Source organism: Branchiostoma belcheri, unplaced genomic scaffold (assembly GCF_001625305.1).
Source record: "Branchiostoma belcheri isolate BF01 breed outbred unplaced genomic scaffold, Haploidv18h27 scaffold10, whole genome shotgun sequence".
Lineage (NCBI taxonomy): Eukaryota > Metazoa > Chordata > Leptocardii > Amphioxiformes > Branchiostomatidae > Branchiostoma > Branchiostoma belcheri.
Genome location: NW_017802380.1, coordinates 1,387,027 through 1,414,240, shown reverse-complemented (window position 1 = coordinate 1,414,240; position 27,214 = coordinate 1,387,027). Strand labels below are relative to the sequence as shown.

At 44.7% G+C, this 27,214-nt stretch overlaps 3 protein-coding genes and 1 pseudogene across 3 annotated transcripts; 3 read left to right on the top strand and 1 right to left on the bottom strand.

The window, feature by feature from the left end:
• Positions 1–570: 570 nt before the first annotated feature.
• Positions 571–2,769, bottom strand: LOC109469455 (colipase-like). The gene is made up of 3 exons (XM_019767976.1): positions 2,462–2,769; positions 1,675–1,803; positions 571–1,272 (listed from the first exon to the last, which is right to left on the bottom strand). The coding sequence occupies exons 1-3, from the start codon at positions 2,594–2,596 to the stop codon at positions 1,129–1,131; spliced, it is 408 nt and encodes a 135-aa protein (XP_019623535.1). The 5' UTR covers positions 2,597–2,769; the 3' UTR covers positions 571–1,128.
• Positions 2,770–4,561: 1,792 nt separating this feature from the next.
• Positions 4,562–7,858, top strand: LOC109468863 (snaclec 5-like). Its single transcript, XM_019767235.1, has 4 exons — positions 4,562–4,634; positions 5,257–5,562; positions 6,859–7,131; positions 7,791–7,858. The coding sequence occupies exons 1-4, from the start codon at positions 4,562–4,564 to the stop codon at positions 7,856–7,858; spliced, it is 720 nt and encodes a 239-aa protein (XP_019622794.1).
• A 1,614-nt stretch (positions 7,859–9,472) lies between these two features.
• Positions 9,473–11,691, top strand: LOC109468856. The gene is made up of 6 exons (XM_019767221.1): positions 9,473–9,485; positions 9,633–9,683; positions 9,903–10,337; positions 10,688–10,823; positions 11,205–11,298; positions 11,677–11,691. Exons 1-6 carry the CDS (start codon positions 9,473–9,475, stop codon positions 11,689–11,691), a joined length of 744 nt encoding a protein of 247 aa, XP_019622780.1.
• LOC109472024 lies at positions 11,493–20,687 on the top strand (annotated as a pseudogene).
• The last annotated feature ends 6,527 nt before the right edge of the window (positions 20,688–27,214 follow it).

Below are 27,214 nucleotides of genomic sequence, written 5' to 3'. Positions count from 1 at the left end.
TGCATATAAGCATTCATGTAAAACTACCTTTAGTTAGTCTTCATTTATATATATATATATATATTCAGATTACAGATTACTGCATATTGCAACAGAAACAATTGCACGTATGATGATTCCATTTAACCAGGATTTTTCAAGAACTGGATTCTTCTGCACGGACACTGTTTGGATGTGATTTTTCACTTTTACCATGTCATAAGTTATACGGATGTATTGCTGCTATGGTTTATCACTGTCACTTACTGATATTGCCAATAAAAGATTTCATATCTGGACCTGGATCTCTGATTTGGACTGATTTGGACTCTTGTGTGAATCCTAAGAAGTAACACCTGTAACATCATGAGTTGTTATGTAACTCTATAAAGCAGAGCAGAGGTTGACAACTCTGTCAGAACAGGTGCATGAGTTCCCACCTATCTTTAGAGGCGTGTCGGTTTGTTTGCTTGTTTATTTTCCCAGCTGTCAGTTGTGCAAGCAAAGCAATCTGCATGGGGGGAGATGTTGTTAATTGCGCATTGTTGTTGTGGCACACTGCAAACTGCATGTAGCTATTTATAGTGAAACCACTTGTATAATTTTATTGATTCAACTATATTCTAGTCCACGTAGTTCGACTCAGTCAGGGGCAGCTACCAATTAAGATTTAGAAAGGACTCACTTATTACTTCTTCCAAACATACATTTAGAAAAAAATGCCTGACATTATAACTCAATGGTTCAAACAGTTATTCTGTAGTGCAATGAGAAGCACATACGTGTATGGCTAAAATCCGATAAGACTGCAATATGCAAAGGTCACACCAAGGATTTTATATCCCGCTATATAATGTCCTTGGTCCCTGGTTCTTGGTAACACCATACGATAATACATATTCTGCACAATGCACACAACAAAGCACATCAACCTGTTTTGCCCTCCCTTTCACCTGTAAACTTGTGCAGAATTCTAACAAGTAGATAAACAAATAAAGAAGAACATTCGCAATGGGGGAATGGCGATTTTAATTGTGCAGATGCCATACCCTTGTTTGCATTGTCAGAAAAGTGTGAAGAATTCCACGGCGAGTTTTTATTCATTTTTGGCCGCGCCACAGGGGCGGAGCCGTCTTGGTGACGCCGGGGTCAACGCCCTGTGACGATGGGGTCCCCTCCCTGCGAGCACACGCCGATCTCGATGTTGAGGACAGAGGAGAGGGAGCCCGGGTTGGGCACAATGCATCTCAGCCCTGGCTGGCACGGGCACGCGTAGTACAGGTCGTACGGGTGCTGTGTGAAAAATATGACCAATCAACTAGTGGACGTACCACAGTATTGAATATTGGGCTCTTGTCGTCTTGCTAGACGGTCTACAGCTCCCCTCAATTAGCTGCGCAGTGCCTCTAAGCAAGTCCTTGCTCTAAGTATCTAATATCAGCTAAGAAACGAACAAGAAATAGTCATGCCTGAAGCGTACTTTCTGTATCTGTATAGTCGATATAACCGCCCATCGGTGTGACACACCAGCTTCGCAGGCACGCGGCGCGGCGGCAGCTGGTTACACTACACCGAACGACTTGCTGAAGTTGGCAAGGCTCTCAGAAGTCACGTATTAGTCAAACCCATGCAAATCTATGCGCCGTTTACGGATAAATTCATAGACATGGCGAGACGTTTTAAAAAGAGCCGTACTTGAACTTGGCAAGGCTCGCCCTCGTCAGAGTACTGCCTGCAGGTCCGGGTTCCCACCAGGAACGTGTCTCTCTGACAGCACATCTCCGGCTGGCACTGCACGCTGCTCAGGCACGACTCACCTTCGTCCTAATGGCACAGTTGTGTATAAGATATGTCTACTAGTTTTGGGAACAATTCATATTGCATGGGGGGACAGGTGATAAGCATATCGACAACGGCACTTTTTTTTAAAACACTCACTCAGACAGACATATAGGACTGGTATTCGTTATTCTCGTAAAATGTACATGAATGTAGTTTGTTTTATTTCTTGTGGCTGTAACTTTTGATGTACCCAGGGACGCCTGAAAAACAGGCTCTAACTACGTAGCATTTCGTAGAATAATGTGCCGCAGTGTGTCCTAGTTTACGCCACGTAACGTTTGTCCAAAGAGGTTAGTTAAACCTTGGCTAGTTACGTACATAACGGAACAGAATCGGTTATTGATAAGTCACGGGCACCGTTACTGCATAACTCTGAAATATCTTACTGTAGAGTTTTTTTTAAAACTAGAGTTCTCTGGAAAAAACACGTTATCCACCTCAGTGAAAAAACGTACAGTACAGCTACAGTACAGGACATAACGCAGTAGTTAACGTATGTAAAATTTTACGCATAATTCTAAAATTATCGACCATATAAAAACTGTGTTCTTTACACCATTAAGCTGGTTATCGCATCAATAGTTCTAATGTAAGGAGAAAGGTCGCGACCTTGAGTTGAAGGTACCAAAACGTGTCTTACAAGATTGAAGAACAGGTCCTTGATGTCGTCATAAGTACCGATGATGTCGTCGTGGTCAAGATCAAGGGAGTTTAGTCTCGTCGCCGTGGCCGAACTGACCACCAGAAGCAGCAACAGCAGACTCCGAGCCAGCATTTTCCAGAGAGGGCAGTGAGAAAGCAAAAAAAGGTAGAGTCTGCGGCAACCGTCTGCGCTATGCAGGCCAAAGGGCTCGGTAGTCTATTGGAGGCTTCTATTACTTCGCGGGGGGTAAGATGTATTTACCTTCCTGCTATTATATATGTTCCTTATCGCGGTACGTGCTTGCCGAAGGTCAGGGGTCGGTCACTTGGCTGTTATTCTGCAAAGTGACACACGCCTGACGTCATGGAATTTACCTAAATGTCAACGTGTGATGACGTACGTGTATATAAGGAATAAAAGGAAATGTCGCTCACCATTGTATTATTATCCGGGCTTTCGTCTTGGAAGACAGCCGGACGTGTAATACGTGCGCAAACAAATTCCATTTTGTGGAAATGTGAACATAACGCGTTTTCACTGCCTTTCTTGACGCTTTCAAAGTCTTTTTAAGACGCACTTTCTCTTTCTGTCAGCCATCGGAGTCTCACATTATTCATTGAAGACTCGCAATACCAGGAAGCGTTGAAAATCGCCATTGGCGATATGCTACCCCTGGATATTTAAATAAAAACAATAACTTCAAAAGGTGTCTTCCTGATCAGTTTTAGTTTAGTTGCGGGGAAGGTCTCGGATAGACCAAATTGGTCTCTATCTTCCCCCAGCATACTCTTCTTGTTGTATTTTACTTGTATTGGTTGTTATCATTTATGTACGAATAAAGAATACGAAAAGCTCCAACCCAAAAACGTTTTGGTGACGCCGTCTTTTATATGTGGCCGTTTCGGGGCCTGGGAAGGTAACAGGTGTCTTTTCTCGCGTACTTTGGATCGGGGTGGCTGTACTGAGTTCACTCGTCCTCTAGATCAATCACACGTGCCAGATGGACTATTAACGTTATTACTGTTCACGTACTGTAGTACATACTGTGGAGCTCGCTGGTCTTCACGTGCGAAATAAAACACATTTTCTGCCATTTTTTTGCCTTTGATACCTTGCGGAATGAAAAACATTTCAGATTAGTCTCTAGTCTCCAGTGTCCATTGCCTAACCCAAGACTTCGTGGCTGTCTAAAACGTTGCTTAAGATTCAGTTAACTTTACATAATGTTGGTGTAGACTGTTTCCAAAGAAGGTCGACTACCTGGACAACGGAAGTGGAATGACGTAAGCCCGACAGTTTCCGGTTAAGCCATCCCCTATACTAGTACAGTAAATGTATGTCGCTTGCACGCATGCGCATCATCTGCATCGTTAACAAAATAAAAAGCATTCCATTCACTCGCTGAACAAATCAGCAAGCACGCTATCGTGTAAGGGTCTCTGAACAGTTCTTTGTGACAGCATTTCTACACAAAAGCACACCTAAAAGAACTTTGTGTCCATATACTATAGCTTACTAAGCTGCGTACCTATGCAACTGTCATTCATCTTTTCCATCTCTTATTCGTTGCATTCAAATGAAACGTCTTTTATCTCCATTTTGAATGGACCTGTTGATATCACAAATAACCAGATAATCGACAATTACAAAACTGTTGTTTGGTCGACCCACTTTATACAGTAGCCTGACTACATCACGCTTCTGGCAGCCCTTCCACCGGTCAGGCACCTAGAAGCTTGACGACCTATACCTCTAAGTCCGAGAGGACGTGATCTTAATCAGCTGATCTTAATCCTGTTGATTTAGGACTGTTACCATAGTATTGGAGGCTATGATCGCTGGTTTCTCTCTCTCTCAAGCTAGAGGTGCATGGCCACAAGCTCTCATGGAGGAGCCCAGTCAGCCCCTGGCATCGTGAGACTGTGTACTGACACAGGCTACTGTATACGACTGCTTTCGAAGCTTCATGAACAGCGTATTGCTCTACTGGCCTCATACCGCCAAACAGTTCTCCTACACTTGTTTCGTACGTACGTGAAGTTGTTTTACAGGACCCTTCGACTGACCAGGCCACTTTGGCTCCAGCGGGACCGAAGGATGGGTGGGGGAAAGCGGCTCGCAGCCGCCGCTGTTGCCGTCTGTGTGGTGTACCTGGTGCGTGGAACATCAGGTGAGGACTGAATGATCTTTATTGCTCAACAGTTGTACAGGGTACAATGTATGGCAACAATGACAATGTGATAATTACAATAATACTAGTCTATTGTTAGAAACTATGGCTACAGAAATATGGACGTGAATGACGCATTGGCATAATGTACATCAAACATTTCTGTCTGTCACCATTCTCTCTTTTCTAAAGGGCTACATATATATTGGCCTAAATACATAGATATGGAGTCATGGGATGCACACGTAGACTGACTGGCCCTTTTCTACAAGAGGCCGCTGAGTGACCATGCACACATTTGCGCATAAATAAAGAACGAATATGACATGTTCACGTCTCTCACCCCATCCACATGTGTGAAGAGAGAACTCCAATTAGTAAACAAATAGATAAAATGCTACGACCAGTTGTCAGTCATGAAGAAGCATTTCTTTATGTGCACCAGGCTATGCGCTCTACTACTGACAAACAGACACAAATGTCGTTGTCCATATAAAGTTACATGGTCCAAAGACTTACACGAGATCTTCGAACCCTTGTTTTCATTGGAGCATTTAAAGCAATATACTACACAACAACAGTGCCGCGAGTAAGTTACAAATTCTCTCTCTTTTTTGAGCAGGCTGCCCATCAGAATACGCGAGTTTCAACGGACTTTGCTACAAGAGCTTTACTCAAGTGAAGAATCGCGCACAGGCTAGTGATGCGTGTGTAGCAGACGGCGGGATGCTGGCCATGCCGAAGGACAGCGCGACCAACGAGTTTCTCGCTACTCTGGCACCGGTAGTATCCGGGCGCTGGCTGGGACTGGTCGACAGAGACATCGACGGCCAGTGGGAATTTGAAGACGGTGACTACCTGACTGGCTTCTCCAGCTGGCGGACGAGTGAACCGGACAGCGGGGACGAGTGCGCTTCGTTTTATTCGAGTACGTCTTCGTGGCATTCACGAGATTGCAACTACATTAGGGGATTCATCTGTCAGCAAGAAGGTATCACTTTACAACTGATAATTTTGCTTTACAACTAATAATGGTCTCCAACAGATCTTTTGATACTAGACAAGACAGTATACAGTAGGCAAGACAGTATTTCTTAAATAAGACGTAATTCTGAAATATTTCTTCAATAACTCAAAAACGTTTGAATATTTCCGTTTGCTTGTACACAAAAAAAAAACTACAAAATCAAAAATTACAAAGACTAAAAAGGCGAAGCTTATTTCACAATGACATCAATATCTGCTACGCCCGTTTGGAGGTGAACACTATCGGACTGCAGATTTTACTCATTGTACAACTTACGTCAACGGGGCGGCTCAGTTTGCGACAGCGCATTGAAAACGTGAAAAGGCCTTTGCTCTCCATTGCATTCCTGCCAGCGGAAAATCATTCTGAAGCAAGGCTTTGGATGTTCAACTGCTGAAAATTTTATGAGCGCGAATACCGTTTTTCTTCGTGGATAAAACGCGTGTCGTGTAGATGACAATGAAGACACTTTACAAAACCTGAAATGTAAAACACGTTTTGTAAAAAGACTTTTCATGTATGTGCCTGTCATAATGGATATTTGTGTATACAATGAATCGGTCATTAGTTCTGATACAATGTCTTAAAAGGAGCCTCCGAAAACACAATCTACTACAGAATCCAGAGCCAAAGCGTCGCCATCAGGAGTCGGTGTCGGAGACCAAATTGCCAGACTAGCTTTCATGGCTCCTTTGAACAGCAGGACATTCCCATGTCTGCATTGCCATCCAACATTGACATTGGGTCAAGAGGAAAGCCATCAATATGAGGACGTCTTGTGTCGTCAAAGCCCTCCATCTGCTAATCCTGGTCGCTCTTGGCGCGCAATTTGGCGGATTCGCTGCCGGTCACAGTGGTAGGTGGTTACGGAAAAAGACAGAGTCTGTCAGAAAAATTTTATGTCAGAAGAAAGATCGTATCTTTTTCAGGCCTGAAATCAGAAACGTAACATTTTCCCTATAGGCCGCACATGTATGTTTTGCACGTTTCTCTATATTTTACTGCTTGCAAATACACGTGCATATCGATTTGTCCGCATTAAAAACTCCACTACTGTCGTTGTCCATATAAAGTTACATGGTCCAAAAACTTGCACGAGACCTTTGAACCCTTGTTTTCATGGAAACATTTAAAGCAATATACTACACAACAACAGTGCCGCGAGTAAGTTACAAATTCTCTCTCCTTTTTGAGGAGGCTGCCCAGCAGACTACGCGAGTTTCAACGGAGTTTGCTACAAGAGCTTTACTGGTTCGAATAATCGCGCACAGGCTAGAGATGCGTGTGTGGCAGACGGCGCGATGCTCGCCATGCCGAAGGACAGTGCGACCAACGAGTTTCTCGCTACTCTGGCACCGGTAACAGGCGGCCGCTGGCTGGGGCTGACCGACAGAGACCTGGACGGCCAGTGGGAATTTGAAGACGGCGACTACCTGACTGGCTACTCCAGCTGGCTCCCGAACGAACCGGGTAGTGGGAGCGAGTGCGCTGCGCTTTATTCGACTTCGGCTTCGTGGGATGCTAGACACTGCAACTACAATAGGGGATTCATCTGTCAGCAAGAAGGTATCACTTTACACCTGATAATTTTTGCTGATCTCCAATCAGATCTTTTGATAGACAAGACAGAATCCAACAGACAAGATTGTTTTAAATAAGACGTAATTCTAAAATATACGTTCAATAACTAAACAAACGTTTGATTTCCGTTTGTACACAAAAACTACAGAATCCAAAATTACAAAGACTAAAAAGGACTAACATTTTCTTCACAATGACATAAATATCTGGCTCGCCCGTTTGGAGGTAGACATTATCGGACGGTAGATTTTACCCATTGTACACCTGACGTCAAGGGGTGACTCAATTTGCGACAGTGCATTGTAAACGTAATTAAGGAGTCTTTGCTCTCACGCGTCGCCACCGTACAAAAACATATGTCTCCTGCTAAAAGAAGAGTATTGTTAAATGAAGGATTTGGATGATAAACTGCTGCAATACCGGTTTTGTTCGTGGATTATACGTGTGTCGCGTCGATGACAATGAAGACACTATCCAACCTGAAAACACGTTTTGTAAGAAGTCTTTTTAGGTATGTGCATATCATAAAAATGTGTCTCTGAAAACAGAATTTACTATAGAATCTACACCCAAAGCGCCCAATGGATCGGTGTCGGAGACCAAATTGCCAGACTAGCTTTCATGGCTGCTTTGAACAACAGGACATTCCCATGTCTGCATTGCCATCCAACATTGACATTGGGTCAAGAGGAAAGCCATCAATATGAGGACGTTTTATGTCGTCAAAACCCTCAACCCGCTGAGCGTGGTCGCTCTTGGTGCGCTACTTGGCGGTTTCGTGGTCGGCAACACTGGTAGGTGGTCATAGAAAAAGACAGAGTCAGAAAAATTGGCCGTCAGAAAGAAGCCAAAACTGGACCGGTAAGACACCCCTATGTCAAACCCGTAGGATGGTCACCCGGCATAGGCCTAATATTGTGCTGTGCTGTGTTGTGTTGTGTGACGGGGCCTGGAAACAGCCCTGGTCCTGATGCATAATAAGTTTGTTAAACTATTTGCTGGATCATTTCAGCCGAAAAATATATAGAATCCTTAACTATTTTTTCAGGATTGAAATCAGAGACACGGCATTTTTCCTACGAATTACTAGTACATGTATGTTTCCCTCGTTGGTGTAAACTTTACATCTTTAAAAAACTACACATTGATCTCTCTACATTACAAAACTCCAGGCGACGACACGGTGGCCAGCGGTGAGTGGAACGGCCAGAACTACACGGTGCACGGCAGCCGTAAGGACCACGCCACTGCGGAAGCCGCTTGCGCAACGTTCGGCGCGCACCTAGCTGACAGCAAGACGCAGGACGTCAACAGCTTCCTGGTGCATCTGGCGGGAGGCGCGCTTCCGGGGCAAGCCTTCTGGATGGGTCTCCATGACTACGACGTACGTCAGATTGTTCTTTGTACTTTCCGCTAAAGAATAGATCACCACTGAATACATAAGGCATATAGGCCTTATTTTCTAATATTCAAGCAGGACCCTAGGGAAAAGCAAAAGATCTTAGTACATAACAAAAAATGGCGTGCTATCACCCTGTTATGACACAAGCACATTATGACATAACGACCAGATTGGCTTCTTGCATGAGCGTTGTATTAGTGATAACATACGGATGATTTTAGAGGATACAAATAAATAAAAGAGATAATGTGGGTATTCCACATGACAATCTTCACTTTCAGCACCAAGGACAGTGCCAGTGGTCTGACGAAAAAGATCCTCCGTACATAAAGCATTCGTTCTTTCACCATTCATTGTTGTAACACGCGCGCATTTGATTATTTTCCGCATGAGAAAAGTTTGAGGTTGATGGTTTACAACCATGGGCGGTAGGCTAAGGAAAGGACACCCGCAGTGCGCCGTCTGACCAACTTAGAAAAGCCTTCAATTCAACAAAAACTCCTGGGCCTAACGCCTGTTACCACGCGACTAGAGACTGGTTTCTTGCATGGGCGTTGCAATAGTGACAACATACGGATCATTTTAGAAGAAAAATAGTTAAATAACGTGGATATTCCACACATCTTCACTTTCAGCACCAAGGACAGTGGCAGTGGTCCGATGACACCGATGTGGGCTATACCAACTGGCACCCAGGGGAGCCCAATCATGCCAGTCAGAACTGCGGACAACTGTACACACCGGGCGCAACCTGGGACGACCTCGCTTGCACCGAACAAAAGTACTACATTTGTCAAAAAGGTAAAACAGTCGTGACTAACTTTCGGGATGGCAAGAGACTGTAGGTGTTTTACTCAACAACCAATGGGATTTTATGTCCGACACTTCTGTCAACTTCTTTATTAGGGAAACAAGTACTTGACTTACTATTGTAATGGGCAATATTAATGAATTGTGTAACAACACACTTTTTCTTCATTCTCCACAGCCATCGATGTAGTAACGACAGAAGAACCTACAACACCGCCGTCCAGTGCAGGTGTGTTCGTGCTGTGTAACTTGAGCTACTGATGACCAAGTTTCATGCTACTTCCATAGTTTTCTGTTTGAGCAATTGTTGTAATTTTCTCCAGTCGCCTAGACTATAATACTCACTCACTTTATGTATGTATGTATATCATCCCTCGTTAACTCACAATTGACTCAAGGCCACTGTGTATTCCATGTATTTACATGTATAATCGCCGTCCTTCCACAGGCACCTGGCTGTCGAACGACGCAGACTGGGTAGTCGAAGCGTCGGGCGATACTTACGTGGACGCGCAGGGCGTGGCGTTCGGGCCGGACAGGGTCCTGGACGGCAACACAACCACGTACTGGAACCCGCAAGGTGTGAGCGACAACTGGTACATCATCTTCGACCTGGGGATACCGTACACCCTGTCTAAACTCCGCGTCCAGAGCAGCGGAGACTTCACTCACGACGTGAAACAGTTCACGCTGCAGGGGTCGAGCGGATCGGACCCGTACGCCTGGACGGACGCTCTGGCCGTCGACGTTGGACGTTCCAACGAGCGGCAGGAGTTCGGAGGCTTCTCGGCGACAGCGAGGTACTGGAGACTGTTGATCACGGAGACACAGACGGGCTGGCAGCCTTGGGTGGCAGCCGTGCAGTTCCGTGGAATCCTGGCTGGTAAGTCCCTGTGTATGTTTGTGGAGTCGAACAGCTAGGCGCGCGCAGAGAAGAGACGTTTTGCCCTCGGGCACTTTACACGACTCTCCTCACTCCACTCATGTATACACTGGTTACCTGACTTTGAATGGCCGAAAGGAGATCACGGTAAGGAGAAGGATGGGCTCCACATTACAATACTATGCCCTAGACACTGGATTAAGAACCTACTGCCATTAGGTCTTGAAACTATGGGACTACCTTTGCCTTTTTAAGGACACATGCATGCATGACTGTTTTCAGTTTGCGATCACAGGTACTGTACTTCTAGACAGAGATAAATTGCAATTCCCCCCCCCCCCACTGTACAGTGCACAGACTATCCTTTGACGTTAGTGACCCCGTGAGTGCAGCTAGTTCCGACAGCGTGACAGTACTGATCTACTCCTCCGTCTGTGGCGGCTGGTGTGTGTCTACAAGCGTGCCGGGACAGTTCGTTAGCGGACAGTAAGTAGACTTAGTAAGTAAGTAGAGTAAGCAGACTTCTCCAAAATTTCACGTTATCAACCAAGATCGCTAAGATACCAGGTGTGTGTATACTGCTCCATACTTCCCTTCTTTCATTTACGGCGTTGTGAACCTTGGTGAAACTATGTACGGGTATGAAAAGATGTTAATCTGGCCGTCGTATACATCTGATTCATTGTCTGTCCTACACAAATTACTAAACACCCAAAGACATATCAGCCACAGAGCACCACTTCTACTAGCCATTCGTAGGATGAAGGATGATTAGCATCTGCGAATCTCAAACACATGTAGATGATGAAGACACACTATTTGCTTGGCTTTGACTGAATATTTTTTTATAACTGACAATTCTACCAGGACCCGAGTCCACTATTTTCAGGGCGCCGACTTCTGCCGTGCGGAGATGATTCAACTGAAGATTGAGGGTAACGACAGTGTGGCGTTAGACCAGGTTAGTACAAAATGCATTAAGTAATTACTAAATCTTTACACGTGGCCTTTTTTAGACTTTGTATGCCCTGTATCTATGCCTCACACCACCTGAGCTAACTATATCGCCCATCTTCCACAGGTTCGCCTGTATAACCATCATGCAGGAACAGAGGACGAATTCCCGTGTAACTGTATCTTGGGGTCGTTCTTTTTGGATGCCTACGGTAGGGGTCGATCTTCGCCTTACGCCGAATATATTTTGTTTTTGGTAGCATCTTGGACGCGATCAAATAGAATACGATTTGAAGAAAGATCATGAGATCGAATTGCATACTCACAATATTCTATTGCTGATTCTTCAAGTGTTTAAAGAACACCTTTCTGTTCTTTATACCAGGTACAAAGCCATTAGGGGCACTGAAGATGACTTTTCCCGCGGTCTTGTCTACCGAGAACTACGCGGAAGTCCACGCGGCCGCGTTCGAGCCCCTGTCCGCGGTCACCGCGTGTATGGACGTCCGGGTTCCCGGTCACAGGAGCGGCACGTTCTTCAGCTACGCCACCTCGGCATCAGCCAATGCGCTGTGTCTGTTTGGGAGACATAGCGAAGACACGTACAAGGTAAAATCAAACCTCCTTGCGTGTGGCGTAGCGGCAGAGTACTCGACTTGGAACCCAAAGGTCCCGGGTTCGAGTCCTGACATGCCACCGATCTTGTGCCCTTGGGAAAGGCACTTTACATGACCTTCCTCACTTAACCAAAGTGAAAATGAGCATTGTCCTGTTCCGTATTTGTACTCTGCGCTAGTGACGGTATAAAATAAGTTGATATAACTTGAGTGTGCCGTCACCATGTCCAGTCATGAGATGTTGGATAAAAAAAAACTCCTTGCTGTGTCTGTATAGTCGGCATAGTCGCCCTTCGGTGTAACACCACCTTCTGCATCTGCACCTGTATCTGTACCTGTACAGCCAGCCTTCGGCGTTTCCCACGAGCATCTGTATCTGTATCATGTCGGTATAACCGCTCTTCAGAGGTAACACGCCAGCTTCTGTATCTGTATAGCCGGTATAACATTGTTTGAATAATTCGGTAAACTTTTGAAAAACTTGTTCTACCCAGGTGGTCGTCGGTGGTCCCCAGGGCGATCGGTTCCCCCTCCCCATCCGACCGCACACCTGGCACGGGCTGTGCGTGACCTGGCGGAGCGAAGACGGGGACTGGGCGGTGTACCTGGACGGGCGACAGGCGGCGGGAGGGTCCGGGCTGAGCACCGGTTACCTGGTCAACAACGACGGCGCCTGGATCCTGGGACAGGAGCAGGATAGGGTCAGGGGGCGCTTCGAAGTGGACGAGGTTAACGTTTACAAATTTTCTCCGCAACCAAGAATCTTACAAGCCAACATCTTGGTGACCATTTGTCACGTTTGGAGCCCTAGTCTTAACACCTAGCTAAGACAAAACACATGTACATGAGTGGATGATAGTACACCTTTTGTTGTCAGACTTTAAAAAACGCACTTATTACACTCTTCGAAAAAGAGTGTTCAGTGATGTCCAGCTCGTTCTGCCCACAGCCAATCTCATAGCTATCACGGTAACTGAGCCTGAACCTGAAACTACTAGGAGCGAGTAGTCGAGTCTACCCTGGGTCCCAGGACGCCGAAAACCGCCAGCTCAAGAACCCAACAAACTCACTTGTAACCGCTAGGCCAAAAGGTGTTAAGTTAGTGGCGCCAGATCCCAATTAAGCCCCTTGAATTGGTGGTGCTTGCACCCCACTGTCCCACTGATACCTACCCTTGCGTACAGGCCTTTGATGACTAACAGTGTATGTATTTTGTCCACCAGGCCTACAGAGGGGACGTTACACGCTTCAACGTGTGGGACCGCGTCCTGTCGTCGGAGGAGATGGGGGAGTTCTACCGCCGCTGCGAAGACGGAGGCGGGGGCATGGGCAACGTCATAGACTGGGCTACTGCGCAGGTCACGCCGCACATGGACGTGGTCTTCTCGGATCTCAACTGCAGTAAGTCTCAACTTTTGTTTCTTAATGAAACACTCAAATCATCCCGATGGCCTCTTTTCATTCACCGCTTTGTATCGACAATGTAAGTTTGAGTTAAAGTTACAGTAGGCACATGAGGTTACATGGTTGAAGTTATTTTTTGTTTTTATTTTTATTTATTTTTTTATTTATTTTAAAGTCCACAAATCTGAATCTGCTTCTATGAACTGAACTAGTAAAGGGTTTAGAAATACAATTAAAAATCGTCTGAAGAGAGTCTGAAATCGATGTTTCGTGGCGTAACGACAGAGTATTCGGCTCCGAACCAAGAGGTCCTGGGCTTGGATCCTTCCAAGTCACCACCTCGTGCCCTTGGGATGGGATACCACACGACTTTCCGCACGTCAGTCAGGTGAAAATGAGTATACCAGGGCATTAAAGGAAAACCTAAACCGTTGTCCAGGCTCTCCCGTGCAGCTGGCCTGGGAGTTCCGGACGTTGGGCGGCTCCACAGACCGGTTCCAAGGAGGGGATGACGTCACCATGCAGTACAACCTCACCCTGATGTCAGGCGAGAATCAACGCCAAGCGCTGGCCAACGTCACATTCCTGTTCATTTCAGACCAACTCGAGGTAAGGGTCCGGGAACATACGTCCTGTGATCGTCGTACGATGGCAAACTGAGGGCATTCGCTCAGGTGAAAATGAGTATTCTATTGTATTGTCCCGTGTTGGTGGCGGCATAAAAACAACTGTTGGAATGAAAAAAAAAACTGAGGACAATCTAGGGATAGTCCTGCATGTGTCCTGGAAAATACGTCTGTTTTGCTACGTTGAAAGTTTTTTCACTTGTACAAGTTGGGCTTAGTTACGACAGGACCTGGAAATCAGTAGATCCATTGATGGTTCCTTTATTTTCTTTCCGTGTTGTTAGGACCTGGGTTCTGTCCATGTCTCTGATAGTACAGGTCTACTAGAGTTGAACGGTAATATCACCGGGAAAGTCAAAGGTATGCGATTTTCAAATCTTTTCTCACCAAGCTGAAAGGATGATAAATGATAATCTTTAACGTTTTAACGTCTCTCAAATATGAAGTGCACATTTCATACAAGTGGTAAGCTTTGCAAAAGTTTAAGTGTCAGCGAACTTGAAATGCCTGTAAGGACGATGTTTCTTGAGCTTTCCTTGATGTTTGGTTCACTGTATTTTCTGTGTCCCCTCTTCAGACTCCTTGGTCTACGGACAGAGGCTCTCCTTACACATAAACGTGACGTACACGGTGAGAGGTTACGGGCTGGAGCAGGTTTTGGGACCTGTTTATCCGAACGCCAACACCACACAGTTCGGTACAGTCGGCGCCCTCCCCACGTTCAACACGTCCTGGCAGAGGGAGGGCAATCTGACTTTTGGTGAGAAGATCAACGTAAGTTTTTTTTTCGTATTTGTTTTGTGGTTATGACTCTTTTGTCATGTATCGTTATTATTGCTTCAGGCTGGACAGGGGCTTGCCGGTGAAAAGGATTTGTCCTGTTGTCTCTGTCCTGTTTGCAAACGAAATGTTTTGTAACAAAGACGACATAAAGTTCTGGACTCCACTGCTGCAGTACCGCACGTGTTAACGTTACATGCTCACCTCTTGTGACAATTCCTTCCCCGTATTTCAGATGACAGTCACCGTGGTGTTCCCACGCCTGAACTACGACACGACCAAAGTTGAAGTTTATCGCCCCGCGATCGGCTCTATCGTACCACTGTCCCTCACACACCTCACTCTCACCAACGTTGGCGACAACTTGCGGATATTTGGATGGAACAGCACTTCCTCCCAGAGCGTTTTACCGATCACAAAAGAGGTAACTTCTGGGATTCCTCCTCTTTCCTTGTTGCGTTGGCTTCGTCTGACCTGTGCTACAATAAGGAACACCTTTACATGTAACTGAAAGAAAAGCCTTGATCATTGAGTTAATGTGGTATCTTTCATCGAAGAAGCAAAACGTCTTTATGCCAAGCCTTAGCTTTGTCTCGTGATAAAACACCGCAAAATGCAAGATGCAGACAGACATTAATGTCACAGACTCACAGGTATCCTCAATGCTGTTTCCAGATAAGACAGTGGCTGGCTCTTTTTCTCATTTTACAGGACGATCGCTGGATGTTGGAACTGACTGATATTTCCGTCCTTGGGACCGGAGACAACGTTCTGAACATCGCTGTTGGATATGAGTTCACAAACGAAGAAGGATTCATTGCTCCAATGGAACTCTGGGCGAGGGTATGCTCTGTTTACTGTCCAACTTTTAAACCTAGAATAGAAACTGTTAAGAGAACCGGGCTGCACGTACCTGTCATTGTAATTGTGTAATTGTTGTTATTAAGCATAATCTCCTACAATGAACCATTCAACCATTCCATCGTAGGTGAATAAACGAGGTTCAAAATCATTAATTAAATACATTCACATATATGGTGACCAGCCACTTGCTACATGATGTAATCCAACACCACAGGGTGTCTGCTACAGCACCAGTTAACATGGTGACAGCATCGGGACCTTATTCGTTTAGAATGGAAGAAGAAGAAGAAACGGAGCAAAAATAGTTTTCCTTCCGTGAAGGCAGACATAAAAATACTCATGAGCTTTGCTTCTCGCTATGTACACATGTAGGTCGGTGCTGAGATCACGTTGGACAGTGTGATATGGACGGGCGCCCTTCCCGTTACCCTGGTACCGCGGGACAAACCTGTGTTGACACTGGACGCTTCTGTCACCGACTCTGGTGACCTCGGCAGGGGGTGGGAGCTTTGTTTTTCTTTTCGCATATATCAGTACACCGTTTAGACGTAACACATCAGTTACAAGATAAGTAAGATCGTACTGCAAGTTTGACCCACTTACACCAGGATCGCCGCCATTCAAAGTATGTTCTCTCTGCCGTCTAAATGTATCGCCAACACTAAATCAAAATTGGTCGCTAATTTTTCATTGATACATTGTATGTAACTGATATCAACATCAGATGATCCTACACATTATCTCTTTCTTTGATAGCACTCCGAAATAGCACCATCATTTTTCTAGTACAGTAATTGAAGTATTATTCCAGGGAAATGGTGACGTTCAATGTAGACCTTCATCACGACTCCAACTCCACAGCAGCGGCGCACAACGTCACGGTCAGGCTCATGACGACCCCATTCGTCAAGTACGCCAGTCTGGGCAGACTAACGGACGGACCGAGGCCAACGGTTATCCTCAAAGGGAACAAGATTCTGTTCAAGGTACGGTGACGATTGGGCGTCAGGCATACTGCAGTCTCCATCAGACGACCAACGCGGGATTAAAAATTAGTAAAATTTAAGCCAAATAAGTGGAAATGAATGGCCAGGGGAGTTGGCCTGCATAGAGTTCAGTTGTGCACAGTATGGGAAAATGTAGTTCACAATAACAAATACATCTAACGAATTGTTGTGTCCTATCAACATGTGCCGTGTACAGTAATGCAGTTCCATCCTACACCAAACCTGCAGTTCCACACTACTCTACACTATAGAGTACAGTGTACGCTGCTGATATTCACTTACTTGACTTACTGACTTATGTCGGGTGCCAGTCGTCCTCTGCCACCCGAACCACCATGGCAGCCCCATAGCTCCTGTCCTGCATAGCCTTCCCCATTTCATCAGCCTGGTGGTGGTGTCCCTTTGCAACACACCTGAGTAGGTGAGGGGCGGTCCATCACGCTTCCTTCTCCCATGTGCTGCATGGGGACCATAGTACTAGGCTAGAGACTATTTCCTTGCTGTTTCTCAGAGAGTGTCCGGCAAACCGTAAACGTCTGGCTCGTATCTTTGCCGACAGTCTTATTTAATGTTCTTAACCTGATCAGATGTAAGCGGTACCGTGTTTTCTTGATTTCTCAGTGGCCTCAGCTCGAGCTCGACGACCGACCCCAGTTCGCGTTCCAGATGAGGATCGACCCGGACGAGAGGGAGCGGCCGGGAGACCACCGGTTTGTCGGGCCGGTGGAGACCCTGTACCGCGGGCCGCCATCCCGGCACGCCGCCTGCGGACAGAGATACAGTTGCTGCAATTCTCCTACAAAATCGTCGGTACGCAACTCAGTTCACGTTTCCTGCTTCTGTTATCAAGTACCAAGAGAGTGGGAAATAACATGAGAAAATGAAACTTCCGCTTTTCTTGTCCTACTGTTTAGCACACATTACATATTGACAGCATGTGCCTCATGGTGCAACGGCCTGCTAGGTTTATTTTTGTTCAACTCGAGGAGTTCAACTGGTTTTCAATTTTAATTACATATCGAAATACTTAAACCAAGGAAAAGCTACAAATGAATTTTCATTTTTTCTAGATAACCCCGAGATACAGACCGTCCCACGGTAAGTGCACTTCTTTCTCTTCTTAAAGGAATACTAGACAGAGGACTAGCCTTTTGAGTTCAACGTTTGTTGGACGATAACCCTAATGCAAAATGCTGAGCAAAAGCAAGAGATTTTCTAACAACACTAGATTGACAGCATCTTTGACATTTTCTATTTCAGAATTTCGCGAGAAGAGTTTTCTTGTCGACTCACAAAACAACAAAGTGTACTTTTGTAACTACGCCAGGTGAGTGATGCAATATCCCACAGCCCACAGGTACGTGTTAGAAACACTATTTACTTCCGAGCCACTCCTTATCAACTTGAGTTGTTATGGATTTGTATGCTATTGCGTTGTAATTGACATTTTCATGACTTCCATTTCAGACGCCGCAAGGGGTTAAATGCCTGTTTTGCCCACGAGGAAGACAGCTCGTCCGAACAAGAAACCTGGAGAGGTGAGAGACAAGTTCTTTATGAATGGTTTGGGAACTGTCTAAATTAGTAGTTTTCATCAGTTTGCATAAATGTATGATTTCTGTTCCTAACTGTCCACAGTGCGCTTCTCGGTAAAATGCCTTGGTTGTTGCAATTTATTTATCTATTAATTTGCTTGGTCGGTATCACATACAGCCAGCATTGACCAACTAGCGAGTAACTGTGCCGTGTTTGCTGCAGTTCTGAGCCCGATCCTGGGCAGTCTGTTGGGCGTCGCCCGGGCTGAGTCTCAGCTGTACGGGGTCAGCCACTGTGGCAGGGCCTACATGGTGAGCGACGATTTCCCAATAAAGACAGTGACAGTATTTTATGCTCAACTATTCTGAAGAGCAACTCCTCTTTGTCGCTTGTTAACAACTATCAAATATTTGATGTGGTTTGCAGAGAGGTCATTTTATTTGATTGCTTTGTGTTTGTTCTCTCTTCATTATTGTTACTAACTTGTTGTTATTGTTATTGGTTGAGTCCAATTTCTTGTGTTGGATATTGCGGTTCAAACTTGTTTCATAAGTGGCAATATAGGTAACAACACTAATGAACTTTTAAGATAATATTAGTTTCGTAAACCATAACGCTTGGGGGCAAGGCGCTACACTGAAGTGAAATACACAGCTGTACAGCTTTTATCGTTGTGATCTTTATCTGTCAATATTATAGCTCATGTTGCGCGAGTTTTTGGTCAGATAAACTATTACCAAAGGTATGCGCGTTTGCATGGAACATAGGTCGAAATTATATTAGGACCCCTCCCGTTACCACTTTTGCCCAATTCTCAGAAAATATATGTGATCATCATGGGCAGTATGTCGTTAATGAATATACAATAAAGAAATAAATAAGAAAAAATAACAAGTACGTGTCCTGGCAAAGGTGAGTGACGATGACGGGAGAAACTGGTTCTCCATCCCGCGGGGCGACTGGACCGGCAGGGCGCGGCAGACGGACTACGTCCCGGCCATGGACGTGAGGGAGGGGGAGAACTCGGACGGCTCCACGGAACACGGCACGACATGGAGAGGTTTGTACCACAAAATAAGGAATTTACATCCATGCGGTGCGTGTGTCCAGGCACACGGTCACACCCACTGTAACACTACATGATCAGTCAGTGTGTTCATTCAGTTTGATGCATGGGTTCGCTTCGGGGGTGTGTGAGTGGCCACACGTGATGCAGAAAAAGGAATTTACATCCTCTATCTACTAGATAGAGGCATTATAACACGGCTGAGCGACTATTGAGCGACTTCGCTTCTCTACCGGTTTTCTCCGTGGTTCTGAAAAGCCTGTCCGGTGTGGTTGTCAGCATGCGTCATGAACACGTTCTGGTGGAGCCCGAAAATGTATCTGCAGAGTCAATACATGTATAACCACCGGTCCTTCGGCGTTACATACCACATTTGCAGGCGCTGTGTCAACAGGTGACTATATTACACGCGGAACAACCTGTAAGACCATTTAACATCTTTGCACATATAACTGTAAGCATTGTTTAAAGTCATCTATTGAGGGTGCCCCTTATGTACTTGGTGCCAACGATGTACCCGTAGTTCTGTTTCTTATTCTATACTTAATTGTCGGTAATACACAAATACCCAGTGTCATACAACATATGACTTGAAAACGTACGTTGTGAGGAGTTCTGTGGCACATGCTGACTATATCATACCGTTCCAGCTAACAACACGGGCATCCTGAGGCTTCCAGTCGGCGAAACGGCCTGGCAGCAAGTCGCCTCATGGACCTGAACAGACAAGAAAAAGAAGACAATTCAGACATCCGGGAAGAACTAATATTTAGGGGTTTCCTTACCTCCAAGCTCACAAACCATCGGGGAGAGATTTGGAAACTATGGATAAGATTGCAAAAGCAGTAGGCATTTCCCTGTCTCGTAGGACCACGAGGGGAGGATTGTATGATGTAATTTAATCGGGTATTACAGTACATAATACACAAACATATGGCAGAGACACAGTGTATACAGTAGACTCAGTTCTGCCCACCTTTGGAGAGACACATCGACAAAAACGTTGCTATTCGTAACATTTTATGAAAGGATCCAACGCACTGTATGGTTGAAGGTACGATGGTGTTTGAAACGTGCGCAATATTTTCTGGACTGTCTTGTACATGTATATGTAACATGGGTTGTAGACCGTCAATGGCGTCGCGTATCTGTCCAGCGGCAAGAAAATTTAGAGAAATAGTCATTGTTTTGTGACTGAGACATTATACACCTGTGAGCAAGAATGAAGACGCTTCGGCACTGTACCTAAGCAGTTCCGTACGAAATCGCTAGATGCCGTTCGTAAGCAATGTCCAGCAAGATGTTTGCAGTTATCTCAGCTATCCTCTCGCTCCATGAGAGCTTACTTATCACAGTAAGAACACTATCGCAATGGCAACGGATTTGCAACTGACTGGTTGAGTGACATGAGTTATTTTCACGCACGTTAAAACACTGTCAAAAGCGAATAAACGTGGTATGGGAATTTTGTAAGACGTTGTTTTGTTTGTTTGACGTTTTCCGGATTTAAAAACAGTCCTCCATGTGCAAGCGAATATATTATACTATATTCTAGATGTAGCTACAGCAGATAGCTCCCAATCCATTTAAAACTGATTTTCTACTGAGTGGTACTAGTGTTTGGCTATTCTAGAAAACGAATAGGTTTTGTGACGAACTTTTATCAAAGGTCATGAACACTTAGCTGTACTATAAGCGCATCTTGTGTTTCAAAGCCTTTTCAATCCATCCAATTATTGCTGCTTACAGCAGGCTTTTGTATGTACGTGTATGGTACAAATAAACCAGTCTCTTTCTCTCCCTCTCTGGTTTCAACCACATGATCTGGAAAGATGTTGGAGAATCGAACCAACTGCCATTGTATTTGCGCGTCTGTTGGTCCATTTATGCTACTAAATAATCCAGTTGAAGGGAATTGGTACCAAATTCTCTCATCACCATTTTCCAGTAATGTTGCCAAAAACAAACAAAAACAGCTCAAGTATAAAGAGATCGGACATCACCTTCACCAGATAACGAGTTAACGTTTCTGCTTTCAAAAAGTTTTACATTAGCCTGAAAAATTGTGAAGTCGAGCAGATGGTACACAGACGCGCTCAACAACAACGACCCAACATCCTTGACAACTTATATCTTTATGTAAGTACATCTTGACCTTAACTTAGAACAGTCTGCGTCAGAAGGTTCACTTCTTCAAGGAAGGTGGCCGAATATAAAAAAGAATAGCCAAACTTTCGTTACGGACAGATTCGAACCAGTGCGGGCAGAGCCCGATGGATTTCACATCCAACGCGTAACCACTCGGCCACCACAAGTGCTATGCTTAACAAAATTACCCGTTAATTTCTTTATCACATGGCAGGGTTGGAGCTTGAAGTAAGAAACGTACAGTCTCACTTTGCAGTTTCTATCTTTGTATATCAACAGTCTTCGCGTATCTTCGACTATCTGCCTTCTTGAGACAGGCGATACGATTCTTGTAATTTCGTAATCATTTACCGAGTACCTGTCGGATTTTAATGTGTTAAATAACCGCGACAAAACGAAGAATCATAAGCTCTCTTCTGATTTTGAGAATCATCCTTACACATTCAAGCTGTAGCAAGTTTACAGGAAACATATGACGCTGCTGTACACAAAATGGAGATATAAAATTATGCTAGAAGATCGCCACGAATTACATGAAAAAATCAGACAAACTTTGACAGATGTACAAGCCACAAAATATTACAGATATATTTGTTTTGACACAGAATTCGAAGATATGAAATTAGCACTTTACTAGGGACTAGCAGACTGAGATACGTCGAAAGGTTCTTTAGTCAGACACGTTCGGGAAATACTGTAGTCATGTCACCCCGGTTTGTTTGAGACAAAAAAAAATCTCATATTTCTCGCGACTATTAGTAACAGAAAAGACTCATTGAAGTGGCACAATATTTGCAACCTTACTGTTCATGCCACGCTAACAATTACAGTCTGAATTGGGTATACAATACTATATATATAATACTATATACAAATGCCTCTCAATAGACAAACGGTTATGACATTATAACCAGTCGTGCCAGGTAACTCTATCTTTATTGAACTAATATAAACACGTTTGCATCATGTTTTCATTTGCTACCAGACGATATTGTATGTGATTTCTGCTGACGGCTTAGTCTATGTCCGCGTTACCGAAAAATGACACCACTACAAATTTGAACCGACAAGAACAACACAGCACATGGTCAACTCCGTAGTCGACTCCTCAACATGCTGTGCTTTTTACTGACTTTAAGCCCCGGTCACATATGTCAAGCGATCGTCGTACATCGCAAATGGAAGGCCATTCCTGGGATAATCGTGTATGTGTTCTGCAAAACTCAGCCGTCGTGTTACCGAAAAGGTTGTCTTAGATCCTTGCCGGCGGTTGGTTCTGTCACAGCCTGCCTGATGATTCTACGGCATCAAAACCGTACGAGGACCTACGACGAATGTGACCGCGACATTAATTTGTAGAGTTCAGCACTCACAGATCACCAAGTATACAGTACTGTACAGTACAGTACATCGATGAATCTTAGATATCCAGGTAATAAGATACGCCAAAAAACTCAAGCAACTGAATATGATTTTGGAAACGGTCAGACGTTTCGGGTAGCATCCTTCGTGTCACTGATGAAAGATACTGGATGCTAGTTGAAACATCTGACCGTTTCCAAAATCATGCATATCCAGTTGCTTGAGTAACTGTTTTCTGGCGTACAGTACAGTACATCACAGTCACACACTGACAGTCACAACAGCCGATCAACGTCACGGTCAAGATCACGGAGTTCGGACGGGCACAGCTCAGCGGCTTTCAAGTTCATCGCCTTACCCGCTCGGACACCCTGACCGCCATGCGGCTTCGGCTAAGCTCGTCCCAAAATACCCTACTCTATAAGTCACCGTGCTGCGTCCCAAAATACTCTGCTCTAAGTCACCGTGCACTCGCCTTGGAGAACTAGTTAGCGGTGAGCGTCGTCAAGGTTATGCTGTGAGTCATTTCAATGAAGCGGTTGTAAAACAGTGAAAGGGTAAACTTCACATGTAGCTTTTGATGCCATATATTCTCCGTGCCGGCCAGGGCTGCTTACGTTCCAGCGACTCTACATGGCCAAATCTACTGGTATTCAAAATGTTCACTCCGTGTTTCTTTATTTGCTTTATAAGTATCAAATAGAATATTAGAATCGACACAGCACCACATGAAGTTGCGGTGTATGATGAAGACTTGCGAGTGAGTCTGTAAGCGGCCACGCCACCACCGTACACCCCATCATTCTTGTTTTGCAGATTGAGAGGTTTTATAAAATGCATTATGTTGCATCAGACGTCTTGTAAGTCTACAGAAGAAATTTGAACAGTTGTTTCATTCATTCTATTTTTCTTACACGATACAAAAAGAGCTAGCTTGTCTGTGCATTATTTCCATTGTCTTGCAATCCCTCTTGTACGAAAAGACTCGCTGCAACCGCCATATGTTTACAACAACAACAGATCAGTCAGGCAGATTATGTCCACAAAATCACAACACAAAACTACATAATATCGAGCTTGATCGCGCCAAGATGCGTGAAAAACATGCTACAAATCATCACTGAACGAACAAAACGCCCTTTATTGTTCTTCAAGATGGCTGCTCGGCAGGAGGTGACGTATTCATATTTACTAGGAGCAGTATATTTATAAATCCTCCGCTTTACTTCGCTTATAAGGAACTGTTGACGTAATTAACCGCTTGTAAATTCACTCAAACATTAAAGCTTTACGCACATCTTATACATTGACGTCGTCTCTGTGAATATGTGTAAAGCAACGAAGACACTTATTTTGTTTTCACATGAGCCTCAGTACACATTACACATTAATGTGTACTGAGGATTGCTTCGTTGTATCGCGGTCACCATTTACATTAAAAGTCGTTTATTCCTTTGCAATCAGAGTCAAAAGCGCATAGACAGTCGACTCAAAGAGCGTGTTTTCTCTAGTTGACGTATCTTGCGTTGTTCAGTTTCCCATGTGTTTTCCGTACTTGATATCCCAGTGTTACAGTTACTTAAGTGACATAACAGGTACTTGTAATCACATACTGAATCACGCGTCCCTAAACTATCTTAAGTAAAGACCTGTTTATGGGAACTTTTGAGAGGTTATCTATACTCTTATGACAACTGGTCATGAGTGGTTTCGTCGCAGGAACAGGCGTAGCAGTTTATAAACTGTCACAAACAAGTGTAAGCAAACTTTGACATAGAGACCAGTAACCATCATTAAGTTGTTGTCAGAAATCGACCTATTTTGTACAGCGAAAAGTTCTGTCCAACTTCCAGCTCCATGATATAGTGAGTAAGGCGTACTCAACGTTATTATTGTAACGGGCGTTGAAATACTTCAATCGTCTATTAAATCGAAATGTGGTCTTGTCTTGGTATCAAACACAATGGAAAATGGCACTGACAACATTGCGTTGGAAAGTACAGTTCAGTCCTACTACAGAATAAATTTACCAACACAGGTGAACTTTTATGCCAGCAAATGTAGTCGCGTAACTTATTTGCCACTTTAGACGAATATGATAATTTAATTGCAAACCTATACCCGAAGGCTAATTGCAGATGTATATAAAAATCATAAAGATATAGTAAACAATAAAATGAACAGTTCATTGTATTGTTTACTATATCTTAAGTACTTCTGATATACACCAGCAATTATGAACATTAAGTGAATTGTAAACCGGCAACTTGGGCTACTTTTGAAACACTTATTTTCATCTCCCACTGCTTTTCCTGTGTGCTGCGTACATACAATACGCTGAAAAGAATAGCAGAGTGAGCGCACGGAACCGTAGACGTAATGATATAGCTGGGAGCTGTGGCGGAGGAAAGCTCCGGTAGTTCATTTGGATCTTACAACTGTCAATTCCTTTCTAGCAGGCACAATTACTTCAGCGTAAAAACGCAATTTGCATCTCATCGGCTCGCCTGGCCGTGACTAATTCTCCTCGCGCCATTTTCTTCCCGGTCGGTCCGGGCCGGCTCCGCCCGCCAAGTTAACTTCTGTGTCCGCAGCGGTTAATACGGGAGCCGGGGAAATTTAATTCATGATGGAGCACTAGAATAAGGTGTTACCCTATTTATGGCACAATTTCCTTTCATCTCGGGTTATTGGCGGGGCGAGGCGGTCCGCTAATAAAAGTTGCCATATAAAAAATGATCTAAGAAGAATATACACGCGCAAGTGCATGAGAAGAGCGCAGATAAATTGGCGGATAAGGGCACCCCGCGCCCCTATCTACACCACATCAGCGCTAGATAGATGGGCAGGCTTAGGCCGCGCGCAGATAAGTGGCTGGGCTGATTCCACCACAGAGTGAATGTCAAACTGACGGGGTATCCCCATCGATTCCGCGACTTTATGGGTCGCGCCGAAGGAATGAAAGCAGTATGCTGGCCATTGTGGAGACGCATAAAGGGGGCCGGCCCGAGATACTCGGCCTCGATAACTCCGATAGGAAAAACCTCCGCCTGATCGATCCACCGCAACAACGCCGAGATAACGCGCGATCTTTCGAGACCTTAATTTCAAGGGCCGGCCATGAAAGACCCCCATTTCAAAGGAAAACACAAACTGCTTCAATGATGCAAGGAAATTGAAAAGCCTTTCTAATGGCGCGCCTCCGTGGCCTCTCGCCATAAAGGGCCGGCGAGACAAGCAAAGATGGCGATTTCGCCAGGACGCCAGGTTTGCGCGGTGGTGGCCTCACACTTATCTTCTCTTCCCCGTCCTCGAAATAATTCTGACGTTCGTTTTCTTCTTTCCTGTGCTAGGCGGGCGCACCGGAAGCCTGGTACACGGACTCGGCGGGGCAGAGCCGGGCTTTTATCGGGCGTTCCTGCCGCAGGCCGGAAGTCGAACCCGTGTCGTAATGGAGCGCAAAATGACGCGGGCTTTCATGTAGTTTTGAACGTCCAATATAATCATTAGCCGGGGAGATCTGGGAGGATTTAAATAAGGATCGCCCCCAGACGTAAAAAGACAGAGACTGTCTCGAAAGTTTTCTGTATCTGCCATCAAACTTTTCTCCTGTAGGTCTTCTTAAAGAGCATCTCTGACAAGAAGATCCGTCAGAGTCTTTGAAGGCAGCGATGTTTGATCTTGTTAGTGCTGTAAGAGACAAAATGGGCGCGGGCAGGTCTTGAGAAAGGCAGAGATAAAAGGTACCCTCTGATAACACAGGTTTTGTGAAATATCCCTGCCTTCTAAAGGACTTAGAACTGGTTATAAAAGGAGCGAGTGGACCGGCAATAATCTATGGTTGTCAGCGCGGCTCAGGGCAGCCGGAGACCACTTCTCCGACAGTCTATTCTCTACTATTATATCGAAACCTCTCAGTGCAGTTTTCTCTATTTTTCCAAGGCATACAGACGTATAGCAATACTATAGCAACATGGCTTTAGAATATCACAGTCTAATGCCACTTCTCTTCAAAGCCTAATTCAATTATTCTTATCATGTTGGAAAAAAATAATCAGGACACACAAACCAACGATTTTATCAAGCACGGTTCTAATGTGCCAAAGCACAACAAAATGAAGCTCCTGATCACTAGAGAGAATTTCCCTTATTCACACACTCTGGCATGGGGGGACCTATCGACCAATCACAGAACAGACACCTTTGACTAATATATAGTTAAGTTTGGCTTCGTATCCAATGGGAGCGCTTTGTTCACATCACGTGAGCATGCAACAACCAATCAGAAGGGCAAATTGTGGTGATGGCAGCTCGGGCTTCCAACTCAAAGTCCAGTTCGCAAGTCGAGATTTACCTCTTCTATCTCAAGTTTAAAAGTATGAAGCTGCAATCACACGTATGGTACGTTTGTTTGTTCTTTTGAGTCTTCATGAGATTCTAAAATCGGCCTGCTGGCCACTGATGTCACCTCTTACAAATAAATACCATGCCACATCAGCTTACATCGCTTTAT